The 23,348-nt window shown below is 42.8% G+C and overlaps 2 protein-coding genes across 4 annotated transcripts in view; both read right to left on the reverse strand.

The window, feature by feature from the left end:
- Window positions 1–9,314, reverse strand: part of LOC134861032 (vang-like protein 1) — a 34,896-nt gene extending 25,582 nt beyond the window's left edge. For both annotated transcript variants that reach the window (XM_063877998.1, XM_063877997.1), the window contains exons 1-2: window positions 9,155–9,314; window positions 925–1,153 (exon numbers count right to left, since the gene is read on the reverse strand). In XM_063877998.1, the coding sequence (XP_063734068.1) occupies window positions 925–995 (71 nt within the window). In that variant the 5' untranslated portion in view covers window positions 996–1,153; window positions 9,155–9,314. The remainder of the gene's footprint in view (window positions 1–924; window positions 1,154–9,154) is intronic.
- Window positions 9,315–16,554: 7,240 nt separating this feature from the next.
- LOC134861053 (helix-loop-helix protein 2-like) lies at window positions 16,555–20,924 on the reverse strand. Of its 2 annotated transcripts, XM_063878047.1 has the most exons (3): window positions 20,846–20,924; window positions 19,250–19,465; window positions 16,555–18,521 (listed from the first exon to the last, which is right to left on the reverse strand). In XM_063878047.1, exon 3 carries the CDS (start codon window positions 18,480–18,482, stop codon window positions 18,111–18,113), a length of 372 nt encoding a protein of 123 aa, XP_063734117.1. In that variant the 5' UTR covers window positions 18,483–18,521; window positions 19,250–19,465; window positions 20,846–20,924; the 3' UTR covers window positions 16,555–18,110. The 2 variants fall into 2 exon arrangements, with proteins under 2 accessions (XP_063734117.1, XP_063734116.1); XM_063878046.1 differs by lacking the exon at window positions 20,846–20,924 and having other exon boundaries at window positions 19,250–19,736.
- Between the last annotated feature and the right edge of the window lie 2,424 nt (window positions 20,925–23,348).

Here is a 23,348-nt window from a genome sequence, read left to right on the forward strand (position 1 = left end):
AGCAGGCGCTTAGCGGGGACCCCCATATGTTCCTACCCAGTTCTCTGTCACTCACTTGAAAGGCTTCAGAAAAAGAAGTGAGAGGGGCCCGCACCACCACTGCCACGAGGCGACATGACTTTTTATCATTGTAACTTTGGGCTACATGGGCACATTCCTGCCCGGGGGAATGCGCTCGAGTGGGGAATAAGTGATACGCCTGCGCCTACCCATCCTCAGAGAGAAGTCAGGAATCCATTTAAGAAGGGGGAGGCAGGGGGGACACACACACAAGGGGGTCAAGAGCGAACGAGAAAGAGGGCAGCTGCTGCATTCATGTCACGAAGGACACAAGGGGATGATGAGGGAAAGGAGTTTAAAGAGTGAGAAGGATAAAGCGTGTAGGACAAAAAATGGACGATGGCATGAGACCAAAAGTCCTTTAAACTGCAACAGGTGGCAGCAAGAGTGGAGCACCAAGAGATATATGGTGAAGGAGCAAAAGGGAGGCTTCAATGAGGAGGGAGGGGCCGCTGTGGAACAGGAGCCTCCTCTCTCCTCCCAGGCCGGGCCATCAGTCAGTAGGCCCTCTTCAGCACCTGTCCCCTGCTGCCTTCCTGAGGCCTGTCAGCTGCAGCCATTTCACTGCTGACAGACTAATGCCCCTACACAAGCTGTGGGCTCCAAGCATGCTCACCGGACAGCAGGGTGGGGATATACGAGAGGCGGGATCAGAGGGGGGAGGAGGGGTAAGAGAGGGAGTAAGATAAACTGTTGCTTCTTTAATCTGTTAGTCTATAAAATGTGATATTTTCTGGTATCCAAAAAGGAGGCTTTGATGATGAACCATTACAATTAAGCTCTTAATATTTGTATCACATGGTTAAGACTTGCAGGCATGACATGAGGAAACACAGTTATTTACAAAGTAGAATATAGTCTTACCCATGCCTGTGGGATCCCCGGGAGCGTCCGGAGTAGTAGGAATAGCCAGAGTAGGTGGACTCTGTGTCCATGGTGACGCAGTGCTGTCCAGACGCAGAGGAACCTTATGCGCGTGGCTGTCGAGCTACAGGCAATCAATGGGCTCGCTCAGGAGGCTGACAGAGGTGGCGAGCTGTCCGCAGTCAGGCTTGAAAGCGACCCTGGGGGCGCCCGGTGAGGAAACATCAACCTGGTGGTGGGACGGAAAGGAAATCTGAATTCAAAATGTGAAATGTCTGGGAAACCTGCCCACAGCAGGGGCCGACAAGACAGAGCCGCTGTCTGACATGGAAAAAGATGTTCAACTCAATCAAGTCTCAAGGTTTTTTAGCATGTTTTATCTGCAGCTAAAGTGCAATTTTCTGGCAACACAGTCGCAGTGACAACACTGCAGCTCTCAGGAGGGTTCAGCTGAACGTTCAGCATAAAAGAAACACTGCTACCGTGAAGGAGCAATTTGCTCTTATTCCCACGCGGCTGACAACTGTTGTTCAGAGGCAGTTTAAAGTCTCTGACACACAGCGAACAGCCAGACAGGCTCAGAGGAGAGGAGCACAGCGAGAGTATGGTGGAGATAAAAGCCTCCTTTTACAGGAGGAGTTCATAAGATGGAGGTGTTGCAAGATAGGGAGCGAATGAAGGAGCTGTGAAAGGTAAGATAAGAAGAGATTCAAAGATCCGTGCTAACAGTGTCCTCGTTCTACCTACATGCTGTTACTTTTAATACACAGTGGATTGCCTCAGTATAATGCAGTTCATTACTCCGCTGTCACAGCAGCTCAGAGGATGGCAGGTCTGAAGGAGGAAACATGAGTCACTTGTGGCTAGGACATGCTTCAATTGAACATAATGGAAGTTTATCATCGAAGCTTTACGTGCTGTCTATACAAACGCTTCTACACAACACAAGACTGCGTTTGTTAAGATTGAATATTAACTCGTTCAGCCATTGCCTAGACATGCAGACATTTTAATAACGCGTTTAAACTCCAGAAACCTAATCTAATTTATCTACTAACCAGGCAAGAGTGCACATTTCAGTTTCCACCTCAATGTAAATATGCCAGAGTGAGCTAATGAATACATTAATACCTGTAGTCCCTGGGCATGTTATCTTTTTCTATTTCAATTAATTGATTTACTGTTTTAATCATTTACTGCTGGCTGCTTACAGTGTCACCAAGAGCTACTTCTTCTTCCTCTAAAGTCTATCTGCAACAGAACATTAGGGCCAATAAATAATCAAAATGGAATAGGGCTATTATTCCAAGAAAACGATCAAACGTACAGAAACATTTACAGGAAATAACTTCAATATTCCCTGAGATTATAAAGACATACAATTTACCTTGGTATTTACAATTGTAGAGGGAGCCTTTATTAAATATCACCTGTCATTATAATTATGAATTTCCCTTAAAATGAACACCACTGATCAGTACACTTAATAAACAATACAAACGTCATGCATTTTACTAAACGTGTTTAACTTTCTGGATCTAGATTGATGCTTTTATCCACTAATAACTCTGAGGTTGCATGGATTATTATTAGTGGCTGTTACAGGGGAATTGCTGATTGGACTACATTAAGTCATTTCCAGTAAAATCAAGCTGCACTCTTTCCCCCAGAGGATATCGTGCAGATGCAGAACCCACTTAAGCGTCAAATCATTTCTAATAGCAGTGAAAAGCCACAGACTAACAACATGTAGGGTCCCTGGAGTAGGTGCGGGGGGGGTTTCAAGACTGCATTAAGAGGAAATAGTGAATGATCAGAGGCTGTAGTAGAGCACACTTGATTTGCTGGGGTCAGACCAAGTGTGCAGAGATGAATTATGGGACAAAGTAAAAGATGAGAGATGCTGAAATGAGATACATGTGGCTCAAAAGAGTCCGATTAAAAGCGCACATGTGATTAACTGCACAAAGGGAGAGGAGTGAGTCATGCGTAGCTTCAGGCAGGCTCTAAACACTCCTATAATACCTGCATCACACACACACACACACACACACACACTCACAGCTTCTCAAAGAGCTTTAGGTGAGGTGAAAAATGTGAAGTGTGAAATACACATGTATGTTAAATCACCAAGTTAAAAACACCTTAATCTACTTCCCTGTGGACTCGGATCCCGCACGCCTACACTTGGCATTACAATTCCATAAATCCTGTGAAGAGGAGGACAGAAATAGCTGATATTAACCAGAGGGCTCTCCTTTTAAGTGACAGCATGTTTAAGGGCATCATGTATTAGAGTGAACACATGCCTGTGTTTCTGCATCTATCATCCAGTGCTTTAAATACTCTCCGATCTCCGCTTTCATACCACCACTTTGTCCTGACATGGTCTAAGGCTGCTCCCAATCGAAACCCGCTCTCTGAAACTCTCCTTCCGACAGGTTTACTGCTGATTTATGATTCCAGTCACCCTAAAGGTGGTGAGAAACGCTCACAAGACACCCCTGCTTATCAGGAAGAAGACTCACTTCAGATTCAGTCCACACCAACTGCAGACTTTATCAGAGGGAAACACACTTCACTGGGTCCAAAAAATACACTCACAAGACATGTAGTATGACCCAGTTCTGTGGTGTCGGCACATCTGTGTGTATGTGCACGTCTGCGTGACTGTCACACGACTTGCAATGCTTTGAAGGTTGTGCAACTGCATGTTTTGATATGCTGGTTGTGCAAATCATTTTTAAAGCCTGAATCATCCTCGCAAGGTGACACATCCTCCCTCTACTCTGCTGCTGCTCCTCACAGCACGCCAAGAGAAGCAGGGTTTTCCTCACAACCCGGTTTCACTCTGCTGTCGATTAAATCCACCAATGGATTACTCATCCAAGTGTTAGTCTACTGAGAATTCTTTTAGTCAATGACATCTCTAGTTTTCCCAAAAGGCTTTCTTCCAAGATGTAAAAATGACTCAAACTAATTACTTTTGTCTGACTCATTTTCATATGATAATCTTACTCTAAGGCCGGAGTCCCAAGCTCAAATTACAATTAGTGACACCCTAGTGTTAGGATCAGGGGGCAGCTACTACAGAGCGTTCAGGGAGCAGTGTAGGGGTCCCGTGCCTTGCTCAAGGACACCTCGGCAGTCCCATAAAGCCACTGTTGCACACTTAATGGGAAGAATCCAATGTGTAAGTGTTAATGCCTCAGAGTAAGCACATCTCTTTACTTCTACCTAAATAAAAGGCCAGCCATGCCCCATTTCCAGTCTTTATGCTAAGCTAAGTTAGCTTTATTTGTCATAGGGAGGGCTATTGATCGTACCATTAAACTTTAGGGGGCAAATATTGTATTTCTAAAATGTCCCTTTTGTTTCACATAGAATTAAAGGCTTTTTTTCATGCTAAGAATTTGCAGCATTGCTTAAAAATATTGAACAATACATTCTAAACATGGGGTCATATAAGAACGTATGCTGGCTCTGGCCGCTGATACAACTACAGGTGGTTGCAGAGTCATCTGTTTGGTTTAAGGGAACCTGTTTTAGGAAAGAAGGGGCCGGACCCTGCTAATGTTTTACTGCAGGAATTTCCCTGATGAATAAGGACTGCTAAGCAAGCTGGGCACAATCACAGAGGCATTTCCATCACCTGTTTTAATCCTCTTAAAAGCAAAGGCCCGCGGCGTAATGAGGGATTAATAGGGTTAAATGTGTGCCTGGTCCAGGTTCAGTCAAAGGGCAGCTCGGTTTAAAACTCATCGATTATTTCCTGCTTCTGTGTGATTCCTCGCACAACCCGGAGTCTCCACACTTCTTCAGATACTTCCCCCGCTGAGCACTGCACTCCTCACTAGCCCCGCCAGAGGAAGGCTCTGAGGTCTATGCCGAAGTGAAACACGATCCAAGGGTGTTCTCACAAGTGGTTTATGTCTTTGCCGTGCCAGAGAAAACTGGTAAGCGGAACCACTTCAAGTTTAAGGGGAGTCCGGCGCTAAAACAGGAATCCCCCAACTGTGGTAGGGAGGGGGAGGCCTGGCAGGTTCTTCACAGTAATCCAAGCCCCCCGCTGAGCCGCCGGCTTGTCTGTTTGTCCTGGCAAACACTGACAACTAGGAGCGAAGAGGAGGAAGCGCTACATTATTACATCATGCATGAAGGGAATAGTCTCACAAGACCGCTTTATTCAGTTTGTGTGAATATGAATCATGTTTACTGATACTTCTGTGTGCCAGACTTCAGGAAAAAAAACTACAGGTGTAACAACCTGTGCATAGACTCGAGGAACTCAAGGGTAAACATCCAGCAGCATAAACTGTAAACAAACAGCGGTGCGTAAACAGCCCAAGAATGTACTTTCATCTCGGAGAGAGGAGCTGAAGCAGAGTTACTCCTCAGCCACGAGACATCTGCCGTCAGCCGCCGCCGTAAACGCATCGGCCCCGCTCCGCTGCGGCTTTCACATCACGTCTGATAAAAGCAGTCAGTCCATCATCAACTGCTGCAGATTGTGATGATGATGTGATGGAATACTGACGCTTTCACACACACTAGTCCAGGATTGGGATTTTGACAACAAGGGAAACTGAAGGGAAGGGTGGACTCACAACCTCCTGGATCTACTGACCCTAACACAGGGACATACTCTGAAAGGGAGTCTTTCTATGAAGTTAGTGAAGCAGTGAGACTGACCCGAACCTCTGATTATAGAGTAGAACTTCTAGCAGAGGCAAATTAAGCATCTAATGAACCAGATCAGATGATCCCCTATGTTTTCATTCATACCCTCCTTTCAGACGAGCTGTTCATGCGTTCTCTCTGCAGAAGAACAGTGAAAATCCCCCCTGTAGCTGTTTCACACCTAGCAGTGATTAATCCTGAAATCCCTCAGCCTTTTAAGGCACGCCTTTGATTTCCTACACTGCCTTCTTCACTGATCCACTATGGAAACAACAGTTTTTCTTCCGTAGAATAATCATTTCAACTAAACCACAGTGAAAAAGGAACAAATGTAAGTCAATTGAAATCACAGGGGCTGAAACAAACATGCAATCTTAAAATGATATAAGTTTGAGCAAAGATTATAAGGAATTAGAGTCAATGGTGTATTTTAACATGAGAGGATGGGTTAACATAAATTGGGGATTCATACTATTGATATTTTTATTATTCCTGCACCTTATCGTCTATTTTATTAAATTATGTCATTTTTTATGTTAAATTACATTTAAGTTGCATTGTTGGAAGAGCCTAGCACTTAAATATTAACTAAATATACTGAGATTTGACCTGACTTTTGAAATAATCTTCTAAAAAAACATCTGTTAATCATAGAAATTAGAAATAATTACTAGCCTACTAGCCATACCCATCGCTTCATCCCACCCTCCGTGACAACGCCTCTCCTCACGCCATAATTAGAGAAAAATAAGCTAACGATATCACTTCAGCTCGAGAGAAGGCCACTCTGTGCCAGGCCACGCCATGAAATGACAACGAGCCACAGTGGAAGTCTGACCGGTCACATGTTGCTGTCCATGACTGAACAAATGAGCCTCATTAATTCTGAGGAATTCAATCAACATTCCTGAGAGTCACGGTATTTAACCTCTCAGATCGGAGAACCAGCAGCAGAACCACACGTCTTTTTATTCATCATTATCATTTAAAGAGGTCTGGGTTATTATATCTGCTTATAAATACCATCATTAGCATGTCAACTCTGTGCAGTGTTGGTTACAAACTGCTGTCTGCTCTCCATAACAGGTATGTGTGATTGACGATGACTCACACCCTTATGCTTCGTTCACACTTGGCCTCTACCTGTTGCATTTTTCTGCTGGTGTTACTAGGCAACCATAATGAACTGATCCCGAGTCAGTGAGTAAACCAACTGGGTTTTGGAGATGTTATCGACCATACTTTGGGACCTACTCAGACAGAACAAAGAGAAGTGTAGTTGATCAATCGCAACACAGCCGGCCAGCTAACCAATCGGAGCGGACTGGGCTCTGATTTCAGACAGAGGGTGAAAAGAGGATGCAAATTGGATGTTATAACTACGGTTTCCACAGAGTCTTATTTTCTTGTAATGTGTGGTTACATTCTATATATTTACCCTTTTTTTGCTGCCTAATAATCAATCTAGCAAGTGGAATAAGCATGAGTTAACAGACAGTAGCAAGAAAAGCATAACTGACATATTTCCTCTCAAGAGATTAACATTTCTCCCCTTTTCTCCTTCTAATACAGCACCGAGAACAAGCCAGAGGCTAAGACGTCCGACTGTTGACCTCTCCATGAAATGGAGATAATGTTTATTAGAATCACCATGACAACATAAGGGCTGTTGTAGTTGACTGACATCTTGCGTTACCAGCTAATGCGGCACTATGCACTGCGGACAGAACAGATGTGACTGGAATAACTCTGTCCAACTGAAGTTCAACGTGTAGAACAGATTCACCCTGCAACCTTAAATGCTTATAACTGATATTAACGTACATGTTGAGATAAGCAAGCAACACACTCATGTGGCACGCCACGCTCAAGCCCACCCTCACATCTGAGAGCTCCTGACAGGTGTCATCATCGCCATAGATAGTGTCTGCAGCTGTCATGCCAAAAATTCTGTTCGGAAAAGTGAATGAGAATCCATGCAAAACTCTCAGGCTAATCCAGAACATACACATCTTCATGATAATGAGGCCTTTGCATAATGTACAGAGAGGAAGAAACAGTTGTCACCATTTACTGTCGGTGCTGGCTATGACAATGTCATACTGCTGCAAGGATGTCAGGTACAGAGTGCATTCCTACTGCTATTCATATGTGGTTATATTATGTAAATGTACACAGTCTCCTTGTAGTTATTTTCAGTCTAATTGTGATATTTAGTTATAAGTATTCTGTTACAAATATGTGTATTCAGGTAATGATAACACCCTTGTTGTTTTCTGGGGTAAATTGACAGTCTATCGGTGATACATGGAATTATTTTCGATATACATGTCCTCTCAATGGGATGTTTTGCTTCTTACCTCTATATTATAACATTGTAAGTACAATATATTTTGGTTTTGGACAGTTTGATAGACAAGGCAAAGTATTTGAGAATAGTATCTTAGGCTCTTTACATTCTTTAAGTTCGATATTTAAACATTAGTTACATATCTGTCAATTTACCTCAGAAGAGGGTTAATAAAAGGACATATGCAATGATGAAACCAGCTGCTAGCAAAAAAATCAATAATGGTTTTTAATTAAGAGCACCAGACAGGAGCACCTGCCCAGCATGTTTAACCCAACTTCACATGGCGTTAGCTAGCTTTTAATAGCCTAGTTGTTACACAAAACACTACTTAGCTTATAATTCTTAACAGTCAAACAAAAAGGAAGAGTTTCATTAGACAGAGGAGCGAATACACGTCTGTCTTTATCTCTCACGTCTCTGTCTGGTGGAGCTCCAGAGCAGGTTTACCCGCCCAGCTCCTACCTGTGACCCGTCAGACAGGCGGACCAAGAGGCAGGAAACTCCCTGGTTTCACCGTGGCCTCTGAAGCACCCTCTTATGCCCTCCCATGACCTCCCTAACCTCAGTAACCTACATGTAAGACTACTTGAAACACCAAAGCACGCAGTTTAAAACGGGTGTTCCGTGTTTTGTGGTTAAATGTCAGTGCTACAACGTATCCCTCCGCGTCAACTCCGCCGCCGCAGGTTACAGTTAACAGCTGAGCTGCGGTGCACCACGGGGGTATTGCAGATCCAGTCAACCGTATGCACTATAGTTGACTTTTTCACTGTCTCGCAGTGGCTCTCTGACTTTCTGGTTAAGATAGCAGCCATACACCGGCACACCGACTATGTAACACACTCGAAACTGGAGCAAAAAAATTAGCAAATACGGTTAACTTCCCCAGTCAGTCGGTGTGACCGCAGTTTGAGGGCATTCACATGAAGTTGAAAGCGTTCCCTTTCACACAGGTAGCAAAGACAGCTAGGGCGTGTTCCCCAGCCTTTCTTAAAAAAAACACGCTTTCAGACTAACATTGAGCAACAGCCTTTGTTCTGTGGAAATAAAAATAGGAAGACTCGGTAACGAACATTTAATAGGCTTTAAGAATGAAGACATTATAACACGTAAGACAGAGCTTCACACACAACTGAGCCCGCACTCACATCTGCAGAATACATATGACTGACACTGCGTTATGGGATCATAACTCACCCTTTATCGCTGGAGATATCATTCCCGTGGTTGTTCATTTATCCAGAGGTTATTAAATAGTTTGCCCCAGAGTACACGCTATGCTGGCTGCAGTAGGAAGCAGCCCTCAGTGACCGGAGGAATCACCCTGGCAGTCAGGAATTTCACAGGGGGCAGTGCTTCTCAGCATATGGGCTGTAGTGCGCAGACATGCCGCTAGGGGGAGTCTACAACACGTGAAGCCACTGCCAATATTACAAACGGGTCTGGTTAATGACAGTAAGGTCTGGTAAAGAGGGGCACTAGTTACTCTCCAAGTGCACACCAGTTAAGGTATATCATCAAAAATGTTAAGGTGCATGCTATAGTATGGATACTGCTTTTTGTATTTACAGATGCATCTATACTTTTATAACTATTATCTGTTTTACATATTATTTGCATCTTATTTTATCTTAATTATATGTAAAGAAGACCTTTTAGTGTTACACATTCTGCACAACCAATCTCAAAATATATACATACATAAATAGAAGTGCTGGTAGTATACACAATACTTTGAACCGAGGTTTCTCAAATATTTAGACAGGAGCAGATTCTCTCACCTACCCATGCAAAGTGAGTGTTTTGGTCACAGCTCAAGAAGCCGAACAAGGTAAACAGTGATACAACACTCACTAACTGAAAGCAGAACAAAACAGAGCACAGATAACAATCTGGCCTGGACACAGTCAGTGACAGAGACACAATGAAGTCACTGATGCCTTCAAGCAGACTCTTAAAAGGGAAAGCAAACCAATGCTCCCTTTCCACTGCAAAATCATGTCCAATAAAGTTTGGAGTACCACAGTAATCTAGAAGCTGCACTCTGATTGGCTGACACTTGCTATTAATCAGACTTATAAGAAAAGGGCTGTAAAATGTACACACTTTAAGAATGAATTTCCTTTAAAACGATCACAGAAACATAACGTCTCATGCATGTGCATAAATAGACTCCATTTCCAGTTCCTATAGTGCATCTGTGTCTCGTTAAATAAAGGTTCCAATAATCAATTAAAAACATATATCCCCACCGATTGATTTCACATTACTCTATGTTTCTGCCATTGTGTTGGCAGACAAAAGGGGTCTCACACCAGTTCATTCACACTCCAAACACATGGAAGTTCAAACCACAAGGCAACAGATGCCTCCAGCAATTACACGGCTGTATATGAATCAATATTTTGTCCTCCTTTGAACTGCATCATCGCCCCAACAAACACACACACACTTCACACACATGCCCTGAGATATATCTCATCCCCTTCAGAACACAATAGAGGTCATGACTGGGACACGACCCCTTTCCCTCCCCATGGACAGAAGAATAAACACTGATGCTGTGTCAAGGCGTGGGGAAGGGGGGATGTATTTCATTTCCATATGTCTGCATACACATGTATTGAAAGAGAAATAAACGTACTTCTTCTTACTTCTTAATCCTCACTCTTTTTAAGTTCCTAGTTTGTATAATTTAATTGTGTTTTTTCACCAATGTGTTTAGTTGCTGGTTTTGAGTTAATTTCCTTTTCTGTCTGCATTAAATGGGTCCTGTTTTTATGTGAAAACACTTTGTAACTCTGTCTGGAAGGAGCTATATTAATAATGTGTATTTTTTAATATATTTTCGATGCTCATACTCTCTCAAAATATCTAAATCAGCAGCTGTCAAGCATCCTAGTTTGAGAAGAGTGCACCACCATGTGGCTCCCTTTCACTATTACATGAGTTACAACTTAATATGCTGTATTTTGTACCTCAAATGTTAAAACAATAAAAGCTAAAGACAGATCATGTGTTTATGTGTGTTGCATATAAAGAGTTCATTGTTCAGCAGTAGCATCTCATTTTGCGATGACTTAATCTTGAAGGAAATCAAGTCATCCTGACCGTTCTTTCACACATTAATTCAAATTAAAGACGAATGTATTATAAATGAGACTACAGTGAAATAATATTAAGTTGACCCTAATATTATTTATTCAAACTTCATATTATTGCTTTCAACTAACCTGATAGTTATGTCAAATCTGTTGGCATAATACATTTCATTAAAGCCAACGTTTCAGTTTTTTCAGTGAATGTATTTGCTCTGAACTTTAAAGCACTAGTTGGGATATCACACTTCCGGGCTTTGATATGCAATAAGTGCTTATTTGTAGTGGCCCTAAAATCAAAGCAATATAAACAATCAAGAGTTGGAAGTAACAATAAAAAAGGAGAAGTGATCTTTTAAAGTCAATATGGCATCTAGTTAACAAAAGAGGCGCGTGTGAATCAATCAGCTGCACTGAAATCAGATTACAAAGGCATCGCAAGCCACACCGTCAGAGGCACGCGCGTTGTGTGTCACTCTTTCACGTGCATTCAAAGCAGCAAGCACGTGCAGATGGCCCCTATTGAAATGGCAAGGTGGGGCCCCCGAGATCAATTCAATTTGGTGTCCGGAAGATGGATGGATCCCTCCCCGAAGACACGGAGTTTATGAGTTTACAGGGGCTTTTGGTAAATAGGGGAGAAAAATGAACCTGTGTAAAAATGAAGATGAAGTGGGAAGAGATGCAGTTGATGAGACCCCCCACACACTTACCCCCACCCAACACACACGCAGATATTCAGTACAGCTGTGTGAATGTGATATTTTTCAGAGAAAAGCCACTTTACAGTCAGCCAGATGAGATCCTATGTTCAGGGGCCAATTACATTCAGTGTTTGATGAATAAGCTTTAAAAGGCCGATCCAAGTAGGTGCATGTATACCGTTTATAGTTAAGGTGTGGGATATGGAATGACATTTAAAATAAATATATATGTAAATGCATAGGTTTCATATAAAGGTGCACATGGAGACTGGACTGGTGCGTGAACGCCTCAAACAAAATGTCACCGCAGCAAAAGTAGGTTTAAAAAATGATAGTAAACTTCCATCTATTACGAACACCCAGTCTACTGTTGTGTAGGCTACTATAAAAAGAGAAATACTACAATAAATATGATATACAACCAACATAAACTGTATTATGATAATAAAAGTCACAAAGAACAAGGATTACCACAACAGGCCCCAGACCCTCAAGGCCCTCAAAGTTGATTAGTTATGGCAATATGTTTTGGGTTTTAATAAAGTTCAATATTACCTGAAATGGTGCAAGCGGTTCTTCCCTTTTGCTAAGCATGTGTGAAGACAAAAGGAAAGTAAAATACAAATTTTGCAATTCAATTGTTAAGATAAAAAAAGCTTAGTAACAAAAGTCGAGTTGAATCAGCAACTAGAGCTTCATATAATAAAACATCTAGCTGATTTTCCAAACAAAAACTCACTTATTCTAACTTGCATTTGTTGCTATTTGCTGATTAATTGATGAATTAAGAAAACGATTTTCTGCAATGATGACTAAATGCTTTGAAATGAAGTTAAAGACGCAAATAATTATTTTTGGAGTCACTAAAAAGGGGATTAAAGTTGAGATAATGTCTTTATGTTTCTTTAATTACAAATCTACATCTTGGCTGCGGCCCCTTTGACAGGAAAAAGGGACAGCAGGATGTTGAATAAACTCCGTCCTGACTCGCGGTGACTCACAAGCGCTGAGGCGAGCACAACAAAGGCCCAACAATTGGATTTAAAAGATCTTAACCAAATTCAAACCCAATGAATATCGGCGTTTTAACTCGCCAGATTGGGCCGTGTGCCGGGGCCTAATGCATGCATACACACCTCATGACAGGCCGGCGGTACAGATGGTCAGAGCGTGAGTCTGAATGAGAGGGGGACCATCCGCGGCTGCTGACGCATTGTGGGGGGACGTCGTCTTCAATACAGCACTTAATGAGAACAGACTGACTCTTTCTCCCTCCCCTCCCCTTCTCCATCCTCCGTCCATTCTACTCTCCCCCTCCTCTCTCTCTGATTCTCCACTTCTCCTCTCCTCTGCCCATTTCCATCTGTTTGGAGACAAAGGGCCACGAGCCAGCTCGAGCCCCGGGACCCTGCTGGTGAAGTAGGCAGGAATAATACGGCCCATCCCGGGGGCTGCATTTCAACACATGGACCAGGCTTTGTACTTCTGCTGCACGAGCACCCTTCATGCTACACACACACTTAGGGATGTGCACGCTTCACCTACAAACACACACCTCTATGAGAGAGAAAAGATGGGGTGGGGGTTGCAATATTGACGGGGGAGTTCTCCCCTTGAACATGAACACTTTCATAATATGTGAAGAATAAAAGCCAGGGCGAAAAAATGAGGCAGCTCCAAAAGCCCCAAGTGTTGTTCTCGTACTGTGAACATATGGCTGTTTGTTGTCATACTCTTCCTCCCTGTCCAATTTACACAGAGCTAGTGAGCCCTCAGAATTAAATGGGTATGTGAGTGTGTGAGTGTGTGTGTACCTGAATGATGATGAGGAAAATGATGTCCTGACGCTGATAATGGCTGCTGTATAATCCCCTGCTGTCTGCACACACCTCCTGACATATGGTCACTCCTTGGCCTCCACCATTACATAAAACCACAGTGCATAATGGTGGGGGTGGGTGGGGGGGGGATGTTTTGGTGAAACGTGGTACTTTCTCACGCACACACGCACACACACACACACACAAGCATGCAGCGGCCACACTGTCAGCCAGGCTGTTCGGCGCCCTCAGCAGTTTGGGCTTCGCCTGTCACTTTCCTCTCCCCTGCCCCTTCTGGGGGTTTGTAAAGAATAAATTGAAGAGGACTCATGCTACGGAAGCTTTTGGGATGAGGAGCACAAATGGCCTTGTAGTGCTTCACGGCGACGTGCAGATGGACTCCTCCATTCAATAAGCTGCAGCAGAAGTCTATGTCCACGCCATGCCAGAATCCCAGAGCTTGTTTTGTGTTCTGAAGAGGACAATCTGTTGATGCAACATATTGGGCTTCTTTTCTTTTTTTCAGAGATAGATCTGTCTGTAGTATTGGACCAGTCAGGTTTGAATGTTGTCTAATTAAAATCAAATAATGATCACACATCTAAATGTAAGTGTTTCATATGTGATGCAAAGTGCCTTACGTGACAGTCCTCTGCTAAGTGACATATTTTAACTGTGTCTTTGAACAGACCAGGAATCAGAAGTTGCAAAAACTTTGGTGGCTGCAAATTCAACCAATGTTGCCCGAAATGACACACATATGCAACTGTGTGAGTCAAAAATGTGTCTGTTTATGCGTTTGCATCAAAAACATACAAAGAAAAAGAAAGGCGAGAAACTGGAAAGAAATAACGGAAAAGAGAAGTAGTTTCTGCATTCTGAGTTCAAGCAAGGGCTAAACACAAACACACAGTCGGAGCACCCGTTGCTAGCCCGCCTAAAGCTAACGTCTGAACAGTTGGTGTATTGGCTGTTTGGGCCGAATTAACACCAACAGTCCATTTGTATGAATGACCGAAGGCAGACATTTGCTAACAGTGACCAGTGTAGCATTACATGTAACAGGGTGATATTTCCCAACATTTCTCTCAGTCTATTGCTTTAAATCAGGCCCCAAGCGTGCTGCTTTGGAGCCCCAGTAATAAGCTGTTAACACAACACTGACACATTTACACCTTTAGAGGGATTCTTTTAGGGAGCAGTTGCAACTGCAGAAAAGGTGCTTTTGAACTGTGGAAGTGAAGCATACAGTGAAGCTAAAAGTTGGCTAACATTAGCCACCACAAGCTATTGGACATACCTGACCGACTAATGCTGAAGCAGCAAAGCCCATGGTTGTATTGCAATAAACAAAAGTGTGTTTTACTTCAAATGAACGCATCTTTTCATTAGTAAGAGGAACCGTTGTGCTATATCTTCTATCAAAGTTACAGAGTGTTGCCTCAAAGTTAGTTTCCAAACATGTCAACCGGACTTGTAACGGCAGCCTTGACCCCATACAAACCTCCTGGGTCCGTGTGGGTGCAGCTGAAGGTAAAACAAAGTGCATGACTGACAAACTGACAGATGCCAAATGGAAAAAAAATGAGACACAGGGGGCCCTTGAGCTGAAAAGCAAAGTACATTTCATGCAACCTTCGGTCTCCACAAATAAAAAGATTTGGAACAGGCAACACGGATTCACTAAAATCTCACTGCAGCTGCCACCTGAGATAGAGAGATAGAGAGATAGATAGATAGATAGATAGATAGATAGATAGATAGATAGATAGATAGATAGATAGATAGATAGATAGATAGATAGATAGATAGATAGATAGATAGATAGATAGATAGATAGATAGATAGATAGATAGATAGATAGATAGATAGATCATTTGACATATGCATTTTGATCCTCAATTGGTACAGCTTAACTGTGGCATTTCCTGGGTGAAGGGTTTGATTCCCAAAGGGCCAACCAATGCTTGTGCAAAACAAAAATCATAATAATCTAATGTGGCTCCGATAAAAGCATTCACACGTCCTCCTCATCTCCTGCTCTGTAACTCAACTACACCCTTTTTATAGCCCGATCGATGGGAATGGGCGTTATATATCACAGATGAATATAAATATTTGGATCTTTTTGTTCATACCATTTGGCAATATTACATCTCGGCGCTTGCTTGCTCATAAATTTCCATCTCTCCCATCCCTCCTCTCTTCCCGGGTTTCCCACGGGAGGTGCCAGACGGCCAGTAATTTGGTTGTCTTGGCTCGTCTGGAGTAACACCTGCCCCCTCTCTGGGGAGGAGAGAGCCTTTCAGCCAGGAGCACACATGGAGGCTACCACTGCCTTTAGCTGCTGACCACTGTGTGTGTGTGTGTGTGTGTGTGTGTGTGTGTGTGTGTGTGTGTGTGTGTGTGTGTGTGTGTGTGTGTGTGTGTGTGTGTGTGTGTGTGTGTGTGTGTGTGTGTGTGTGTGTGAGAGAGAGAGAGATAGAGAGAGAGAAAGAGAGAAATCTCTGCGTGTGCACGATGAATTTTCTATATCTGTATTGGTTTGCACTCTTGAATTTTTTGTTTGTACAGTAGGATGTGTGTGTGTGGGGGGGGGGTGTGTGTGTGTGTGCTTGCATGTGTGACAAATTGGTTTGCTCTTATTTTCCCATGCATTGTGTGTGTGTACAGTAGGCTACGTTGAACTGATTTAGCACCCGCACGCGCGTCAATGAGCACGAGCCTTACGTCATCCTGCTCCGTATCCATCATGCCAATCAGCTGAATATTCCAGGCTGTCTCTATTTTTTCCACACATTTCAAAAACATTTGTAACGATTTTTTGAAAATATTTCAAAGCAGGAGAGGAATTTCAAGTATTTCCGTTTTAATTAAAAATAAAAGCGGAAAATATGAAAGTTTGTTCATTAGAAACCAGCTGTCACAGACACCTCTACTACAAAAGATCTGCATAAAGCAACAAGTAGCCTACACAACCCTGAAGAGACACAAAATCTTTGGATAGAGGATATGTTTGTTTTTTTCCTTCACTATAAAATGACTTATTGGATTTTCGTAATACAAAGCAGACACAAATAAATAAATAAACAAAATATGACATCAAAACATTGAGGAGAATAAATTCAGACTATTTTTTCAAAATGATCAGTGTTATTTTTTGGTAACAGCAAAAAAGAGGGTTGCTTCTGATGACCCTGGAAACTGTTTGACATAATCATTCTTACATTTTCTGACATGTTAAAATTGCAAATTTAAGCAGCCCGTTTCTTATTCTTCGAGCAACACAACAGTGTAGGGAAATAGACATTTATGGGGCCATTGGACCCCATCTTGAAGTGCTTATCGTTGCTATTGATAGGCAACAGACGTGACATTAAAATAAATAAAATGACATCAAACATATATCCAACGAATAAATGATGCCATCAACAGAAGGGGCCATTAGTAACACCATCACTTTCCAAGTTAAATTTCACAGCCTAAAATATAGAAGCAACAAACAATATACATTTATACAAAAAGACGCCAGCCTATGATATCAACATAAATAAATAAGCCTTAAATATAAACACAATTAAATAAATAATTCCATACACTTTTAAAAAATGATTAAGGTCACAATTTTATATGTCATAAGTGGCACTTACGCATTTTTTTTTCTTCCTTTACGGAAAACATCATCTAAACTAGATCTAAAGCAGCTATCTCGTTTACATCCTTTCTTTCGATGTGAAAATGTGTTTTTTATTAGACCTCGGATTTTAACAGTGAGGGCAGGACTGTTTTAAATATATTCATGACATTAGGATTTAACTAATATCATTTCAAAACCAAATTCTTGATATTAGGGATGACCCTCCACATTTCTCCGTCCAGCTCCGGGAGGGGAACATGAATGCCTGCGGGGCCCCTGCAGCCCATCCTCCCCCCACTGCAGGTCGGGTGATAATCATAATTCTCATTATTGCATCTAACAGCTCCAAACGCCCCGGCGCTTTTTTCTTTTTGTTCAAAGATCTGGGCTGGAAGTTGAGGATTTTTCCACAACTTTCACACCGCCGTCACAATAACCAACACTGGGGGGCAACTCAGTCAACTGGCAGGTATGGCAAAGTCCCAGCATCCGGGGACAAGAGGGGAATATTTCAGAGATTTCTATTAGTGTTTTAAGTTAGCTGATAATGTTGTAATTCAAACCTAAATATTGAATTTAAGTCCCTGCATTTGCAGCACAGAACCGATACATTTTAACAGTCAGTTTATTCGATATTTTCCTCCATTATTTGAACATTTATTCTGTTTTTAAACACATTTTCTACTTGAGAGTTGTCGATGCAGGAATCACTTTTCACTTTTCGACACATTTTAAGGTCATTTGTGCAAAAAATGAAAGGCTACAAAAATATCGGATATCAGTGCCCCTCATCAGCCAACCTTGCCATACCCAACTGACGCCCAGCATTTACGCGCTTGAGTCTTCAGCTCAAACCAAAGCATTTCTGTCTCATGGGGGGCGTGGGGGTCACTTTTAAACATCCAGCACGTGATTGAGATAGGAGATGTAGCATATAGCCAGTCTGAGGATTTCGATCTTGGAGAGTTTTTTGTCCGGGGGCAAGGTGGGGAGTAATTTCCTCAGCTCCGCGAAGGCCACGTTAAACGCCTCCACCCGGATCCTCTCTCTGGTGGCGTGGGCCGAGCGGTACTTGGCCGTGGCCCTCCTCCGCCTCCTCTTCTCCTCCCGGCTCAGGGGCTGGTCGGATCTGCATCTGACCCTCTCCTCGCCCTCCGTGGGCTCGTCAGAGGTGCAGCCGGCAGACTTGAGGCTGTTGAGGATGGACTCTGGGTCGGACTGAGTCCAGGAGAGGTCGGTCTCCGCCTGGTCCGGACTGAGCATCATCTTTATTCTCTGTGTTGGCGGTCACTCCTCCGTAAGAAACTGTGGACAAAACAAACATTAAACATTTAATAATATTTTCTCCAAAAATGTGTCTTTAAAATATTTCTAAATTTTAAATTACGAGCCTCCTCGGTACATCTTCAATAATGACAAAAATGTCGATTAAATGTAATTGTCTTTAGTGTTTCTGCCACCCCGAGGCCCCAGCGATGCCACAACGGGTACTTGTCTGAGTGCCAGGACCCCCCATAAATCCAAAAGCAGACTACGTTCGTTGCATAATAACATTAAACTCCATAAATAATAAATGCATACAACAATTCGTATAATGGATAATTTATCAAAGCCTAAGGCCTTAAAAGAAGCCGATTAATTAGGAACTCACATTTGAAAGTGTCATTTTTTTTGTTTCAAATGATTCGTTTTTGTTTTATAATCCTTACAATAAAGAATCTCGTAAGTTGTGATCATTTTTTAGAAGGAGAAAGTCCCTTTTTGGTGAATTAACATAATCAGAATGTGCCATCTGTCACAGTGTGATGAACACATCTGCTTGGCTGAGGCCAGAGTGACTTGACAGCATGGAGGCAAAGAGGGAAAAATAATGTTGACATCTGCTGGACATGGAACTAATGGAGGTTTGGGGTTTAAAAAACCAGGAAAGTAAAAATATAGACCTTGGCAGCACATGAGAATAAAACATCATGTAGAACATTTAAAAAACACACTTTCATGTGGAAAAAATCCACCAAAAAATTGAGACTCACCTTGACAAATATTTGGGAGGCAAAAATCTTCCGGAAACGAAGTTAAAAAGCGCTCTTTAGCGGAGCTTCAACTCCAAATTAAGTCATATTCCACAGACACAACCATCAGATGTTCAACAGATGCACCTTCAGTCTCTCCGAGATAAAAGAAGGAGAATCTAGCTGGACTTTGTCACCCTGGAAACTTGGGTCAGAAGTCAAGCAGGGTGAATGCTCCTGCACAACAAAAAATGTGATGATCAGAAAAACAATAATAACAGTGATGTGAAGGATCAGTCAGCCCGTGTGATCCAGAGACAAAAGGAGAGATAGTGGAGAACTCGTCCCTCCGCCTGTGGAAGATGGGGATGAAGGGGGGAGATAAGCAAGGCTCTCCCGTGTCAGGGTGCAGAGGATCGGATGCAGCTCACAGATAATCCCCCTCTCTCTCTCTGGCTCTTCCTCCAGCCTTTCTTCCACACAGTGTCATATGTGAGATAAGATCCAAACGATCCCGGCTAATAAAGGCTCACTTCAGGGACGGAATATATTTGAGGAATGGTATTGTCTGACGCCGCCCCCTCTCTCTCTCTCTCTCTTTTTCTCTCCCTCACAAACACACACCTCCCTCCCTGCCTCCCTCCCTCCTCACGCCCCTCAGCCCTCAGGCTCTCCCTCCCGTGGGAGTACAGTGGGCAAAGGGAAAGCAGAGATGTGTGCAGGATAAAAGATGGGGAGAAAAATAAAGAAGTGCACAGGTTTTCAGTGGTGATTGGAAAATTAAATGCAGATAAGGGAAAGGGAGATTTTGATCTGATAAAAAGGCAGAAGTCCATCTAAAGGCTCCTTATTCTTCTACATTATATTGTCATTTAAGATAAGATTAGATAAGATAAAATAAGGGATTATTTTCCCCAAGAGGGTAATTCAACATCACTGGAAAAGTCAGGCAGCTTAACTTTGAGTCCCGTTGGCTTTAAGACACTGATAGCAAAAGTCTCAAACATTAAATTGTTGTTGAAAGAGTGATTTAGAAAGCATCAGTTTTAGATTTGTCATGATGTCTAAGATTACAAACAACCTTTATATTTGCTTTCTTATTCCCATGATGACTGACGGGTTATCATTCCAATTTTCCCCAAAATGTGTAAATAATAAAAGATGCATTTTGACAGGAACATATGTCATTGTCGTGTGACATTTAAAACATAAGATACAATCAAATTAGGGATAAAAATACAAACAATACATACACTATTGCACTATTTCAGCTATTAGAAAAGACTAAAAGTGACTAAATCAAGCCCCATTTTAAGGGTTAGCATTTGCAGCAGCCCCCTAAATCTGTTCTGGGCTGTCAAAGATCTACAGTAAAAATGTAAGTCCAACCTTTTTCATATTTGATTTCATGTTATTGTCATTGCACTGCTGCGAGTCCATGGAGAGAGAAAAAGAAAATACAAGAGAATAAAGAAAAAGGAAGTTCTGGTAAATTAAACACAACACTTTTCAGTATAGCTGTCAAATAAACACAATGCAGGTAGAGTGCACTGACGTGTGGTGCAGCAAGAGTAAAACAGCCTGTAAAGCAAGGTGTCTTAATGAGTACATACTTACATTTCCTGACTGCAGAAGAAAACTTGTTACTCAGAAGTTTCTCCTCTCCTCTCTTCCTCCTTCCTTCCTGCCCCCTTCCCATCATGCCCTCCTGTGCCCGGTGGCAGCACCAGCGCCGGGTCATGAGGGCCGGGCTCCGGAGGGGGGGTGGGAGGGTGGGGGTGCAGTGGGCAGTGAGTGTGGGGACTAGCTGCGCCTAACGAGGTGATTAAAACGATAAGGGGAAGCACGGATGACTAGCCGTGGCCCGCAGCCACCGCCATGCTTATTGCCACACACACACACACACACACACACACACACACACACACACACACACACACACACACACACACACACACACACACACACACACACAAACACACACACTGAGAGTGAGGGAGAAGTACCATAGAGCCAGAAGGACCATATCAGTGAAACTCAGCATGTGTGTGTATGTGTCTGAGAGAGAGAGAGAGAGAGAGAGAGAGAGAGAGAGAGAGAGAGAGAGAGAGAGAGAGAGAGAGTGTGTGTGTGTCTGTGTGTGTGTGATATGACGGACAGCTCGCCGTGGGCTCCGGCCGGGTCCGTGGAGTGTGTGTGACACAGAGAGACTCACAGCGGGGTGTATCGGAGACATGTCAGGACCAGGAGACAGAGGCCTCCTGACAGCTGGAGCCCACGGACACACACAGCCCACCACCCTAATTGCTCCACAGACGGAGAAGTGGAGATGGTCTACACTCGTTGGTCTGCGTCACCCCCCCTCCCTCGGTCCGCAAGGCCCTCGGCCAAAGACATGAAGGACCCCTCCAAGGCTGTTTTGTTTGTGCCTGCTGCAATTACATCCCACAGCTGATGTAGGGAGGTGCAGACGGGTGGTGCAGTCACCAGAGGATGGTCATTTCAGGCAGAGGGATGACGCTCGCTGTAGTCATTGTGTTTCTCGGTAGAAGACATGGTGGTTGTGTTCTGAAACTCACATTAGATCATACATCTGTTGGCAAAAGTGCTTCTTGCTTACATGTTTGGTTCAGAGAAGTGGAATGATGTCATTTAAAATGTGCATTTAGGCGTCGATATCACTATTGTTGTCTGTAGATGTATCCTAAATTCTCCAACAATAAGCATTATTCAGCCTTATTTGCACATATCAACATACCATTCAGAATATTGCAATATGAAAAATAAATAATGAACTGGGGAAGGTATATGAACTGTATAATACATATCCTTAAAGGCCACATTTTTCTTCATTTCCTCATCCATATCCTGATTCCGTGACCTTTTGGTTTCTGAAAACATGGTGAAAATTGTATTGTTTTTATGGCAGTATTATATTACTTATAAACGTATACAAATACATATCTAAACTTCCTTCTGTAATACCTTTTTTACTGAATAATAACAATGACAATACATATATGATCATGTTTGCAAAATGCCTATATCAACATATCATCTGCATATTCAATCATTTCTTCTCTTCCACATCAAGCAACATCTTCCCTTCAAAATAATACGATATGGGAATTAGACGAAGATGCAGATCATCTCTGACATCACAAATATGTAAACACACATGACAGCTAGTGTGTCAAAAGGAGCATTACTATTGCATCGAAGCAATATTTCCTCCCCCTAAGTTATTTGAAACTAAACTTAGACACGATTGTTTCATTTGAGTTCTCACATGATTTTCAAATGAACAAATCCCACTCATATTAGGGTGAAATATTCCTTTGGAGAGACCACCCCAGGAACAGGAGTTGAGTCTGCCCTCTCACTGCGGTTCCCATAATCATTGAGAAGAGGCAGACACACAGGAAGCAGCGCACTGATTTATGGTTATGATTATTCTTCGCAGGGCTTATATCAGGGATCCAGCTGCGGCCTAATACTGCAGAGTTTCTGAGGAAATAACATGCAAATCTGAAACCTGAGTTTTTGGAAAGGATCAAATCATATTCGAGGCTAAGGCGGAGAATTGTAAAGGCTTTAAAGGCCATTTCTTTTTGTGTGGGTGGACGACATTTTGAAGATTCAGGAAGTTGCAAAGTGGCGGCGGTAATGGAGTTATTCCTCTAATCAGTCAGAGCTCAGCGGACCCCGCAGCTGTCTGAGCTGCTTGTTACAACAAAAACACCTTGAACCTGTGTGACACACTCCCACCTGTCACCCATCTCACACACACACATACACACACACACAGACACACAGACACACACACACACACACACACACACACACACAGACACACACACACACACACACACACACACACACACACACACACACACACACACACACACACACACACACACACACACACACACACAGTTTTGAACATTCAGGGAGCAGTGGGATGGAGCTGTGAAATGGGAAGGATTAGTCACTTTGTCAGGAGATGTACGAGGCTCCTCTGAGGTGGACGGAGAGCCACAGGGGGCAACTGGGAGAGGGCGGAGGAGAGGGAGAAGAAGAAATTAGAGGCTGGAGCAGACAAATGGAAGTGTGCAAAAAT

This window comes from Eleginops maclovinus, chromosome 24 (assembly GCF_036324505.1).
Source record: "Eleginops maclovinus isolate JMC-PN-2008 ecotype Puerto Natales chromosome 24, JC_Emac_rtc_rv5, whole genome shotgun sequence".
Lineage (NCBI taxonomy): Eukaryota > Metazoa > Chordata > Actinopteri > Perciformes > Eleginopidae > Eleginops > Eleginops maclovinus.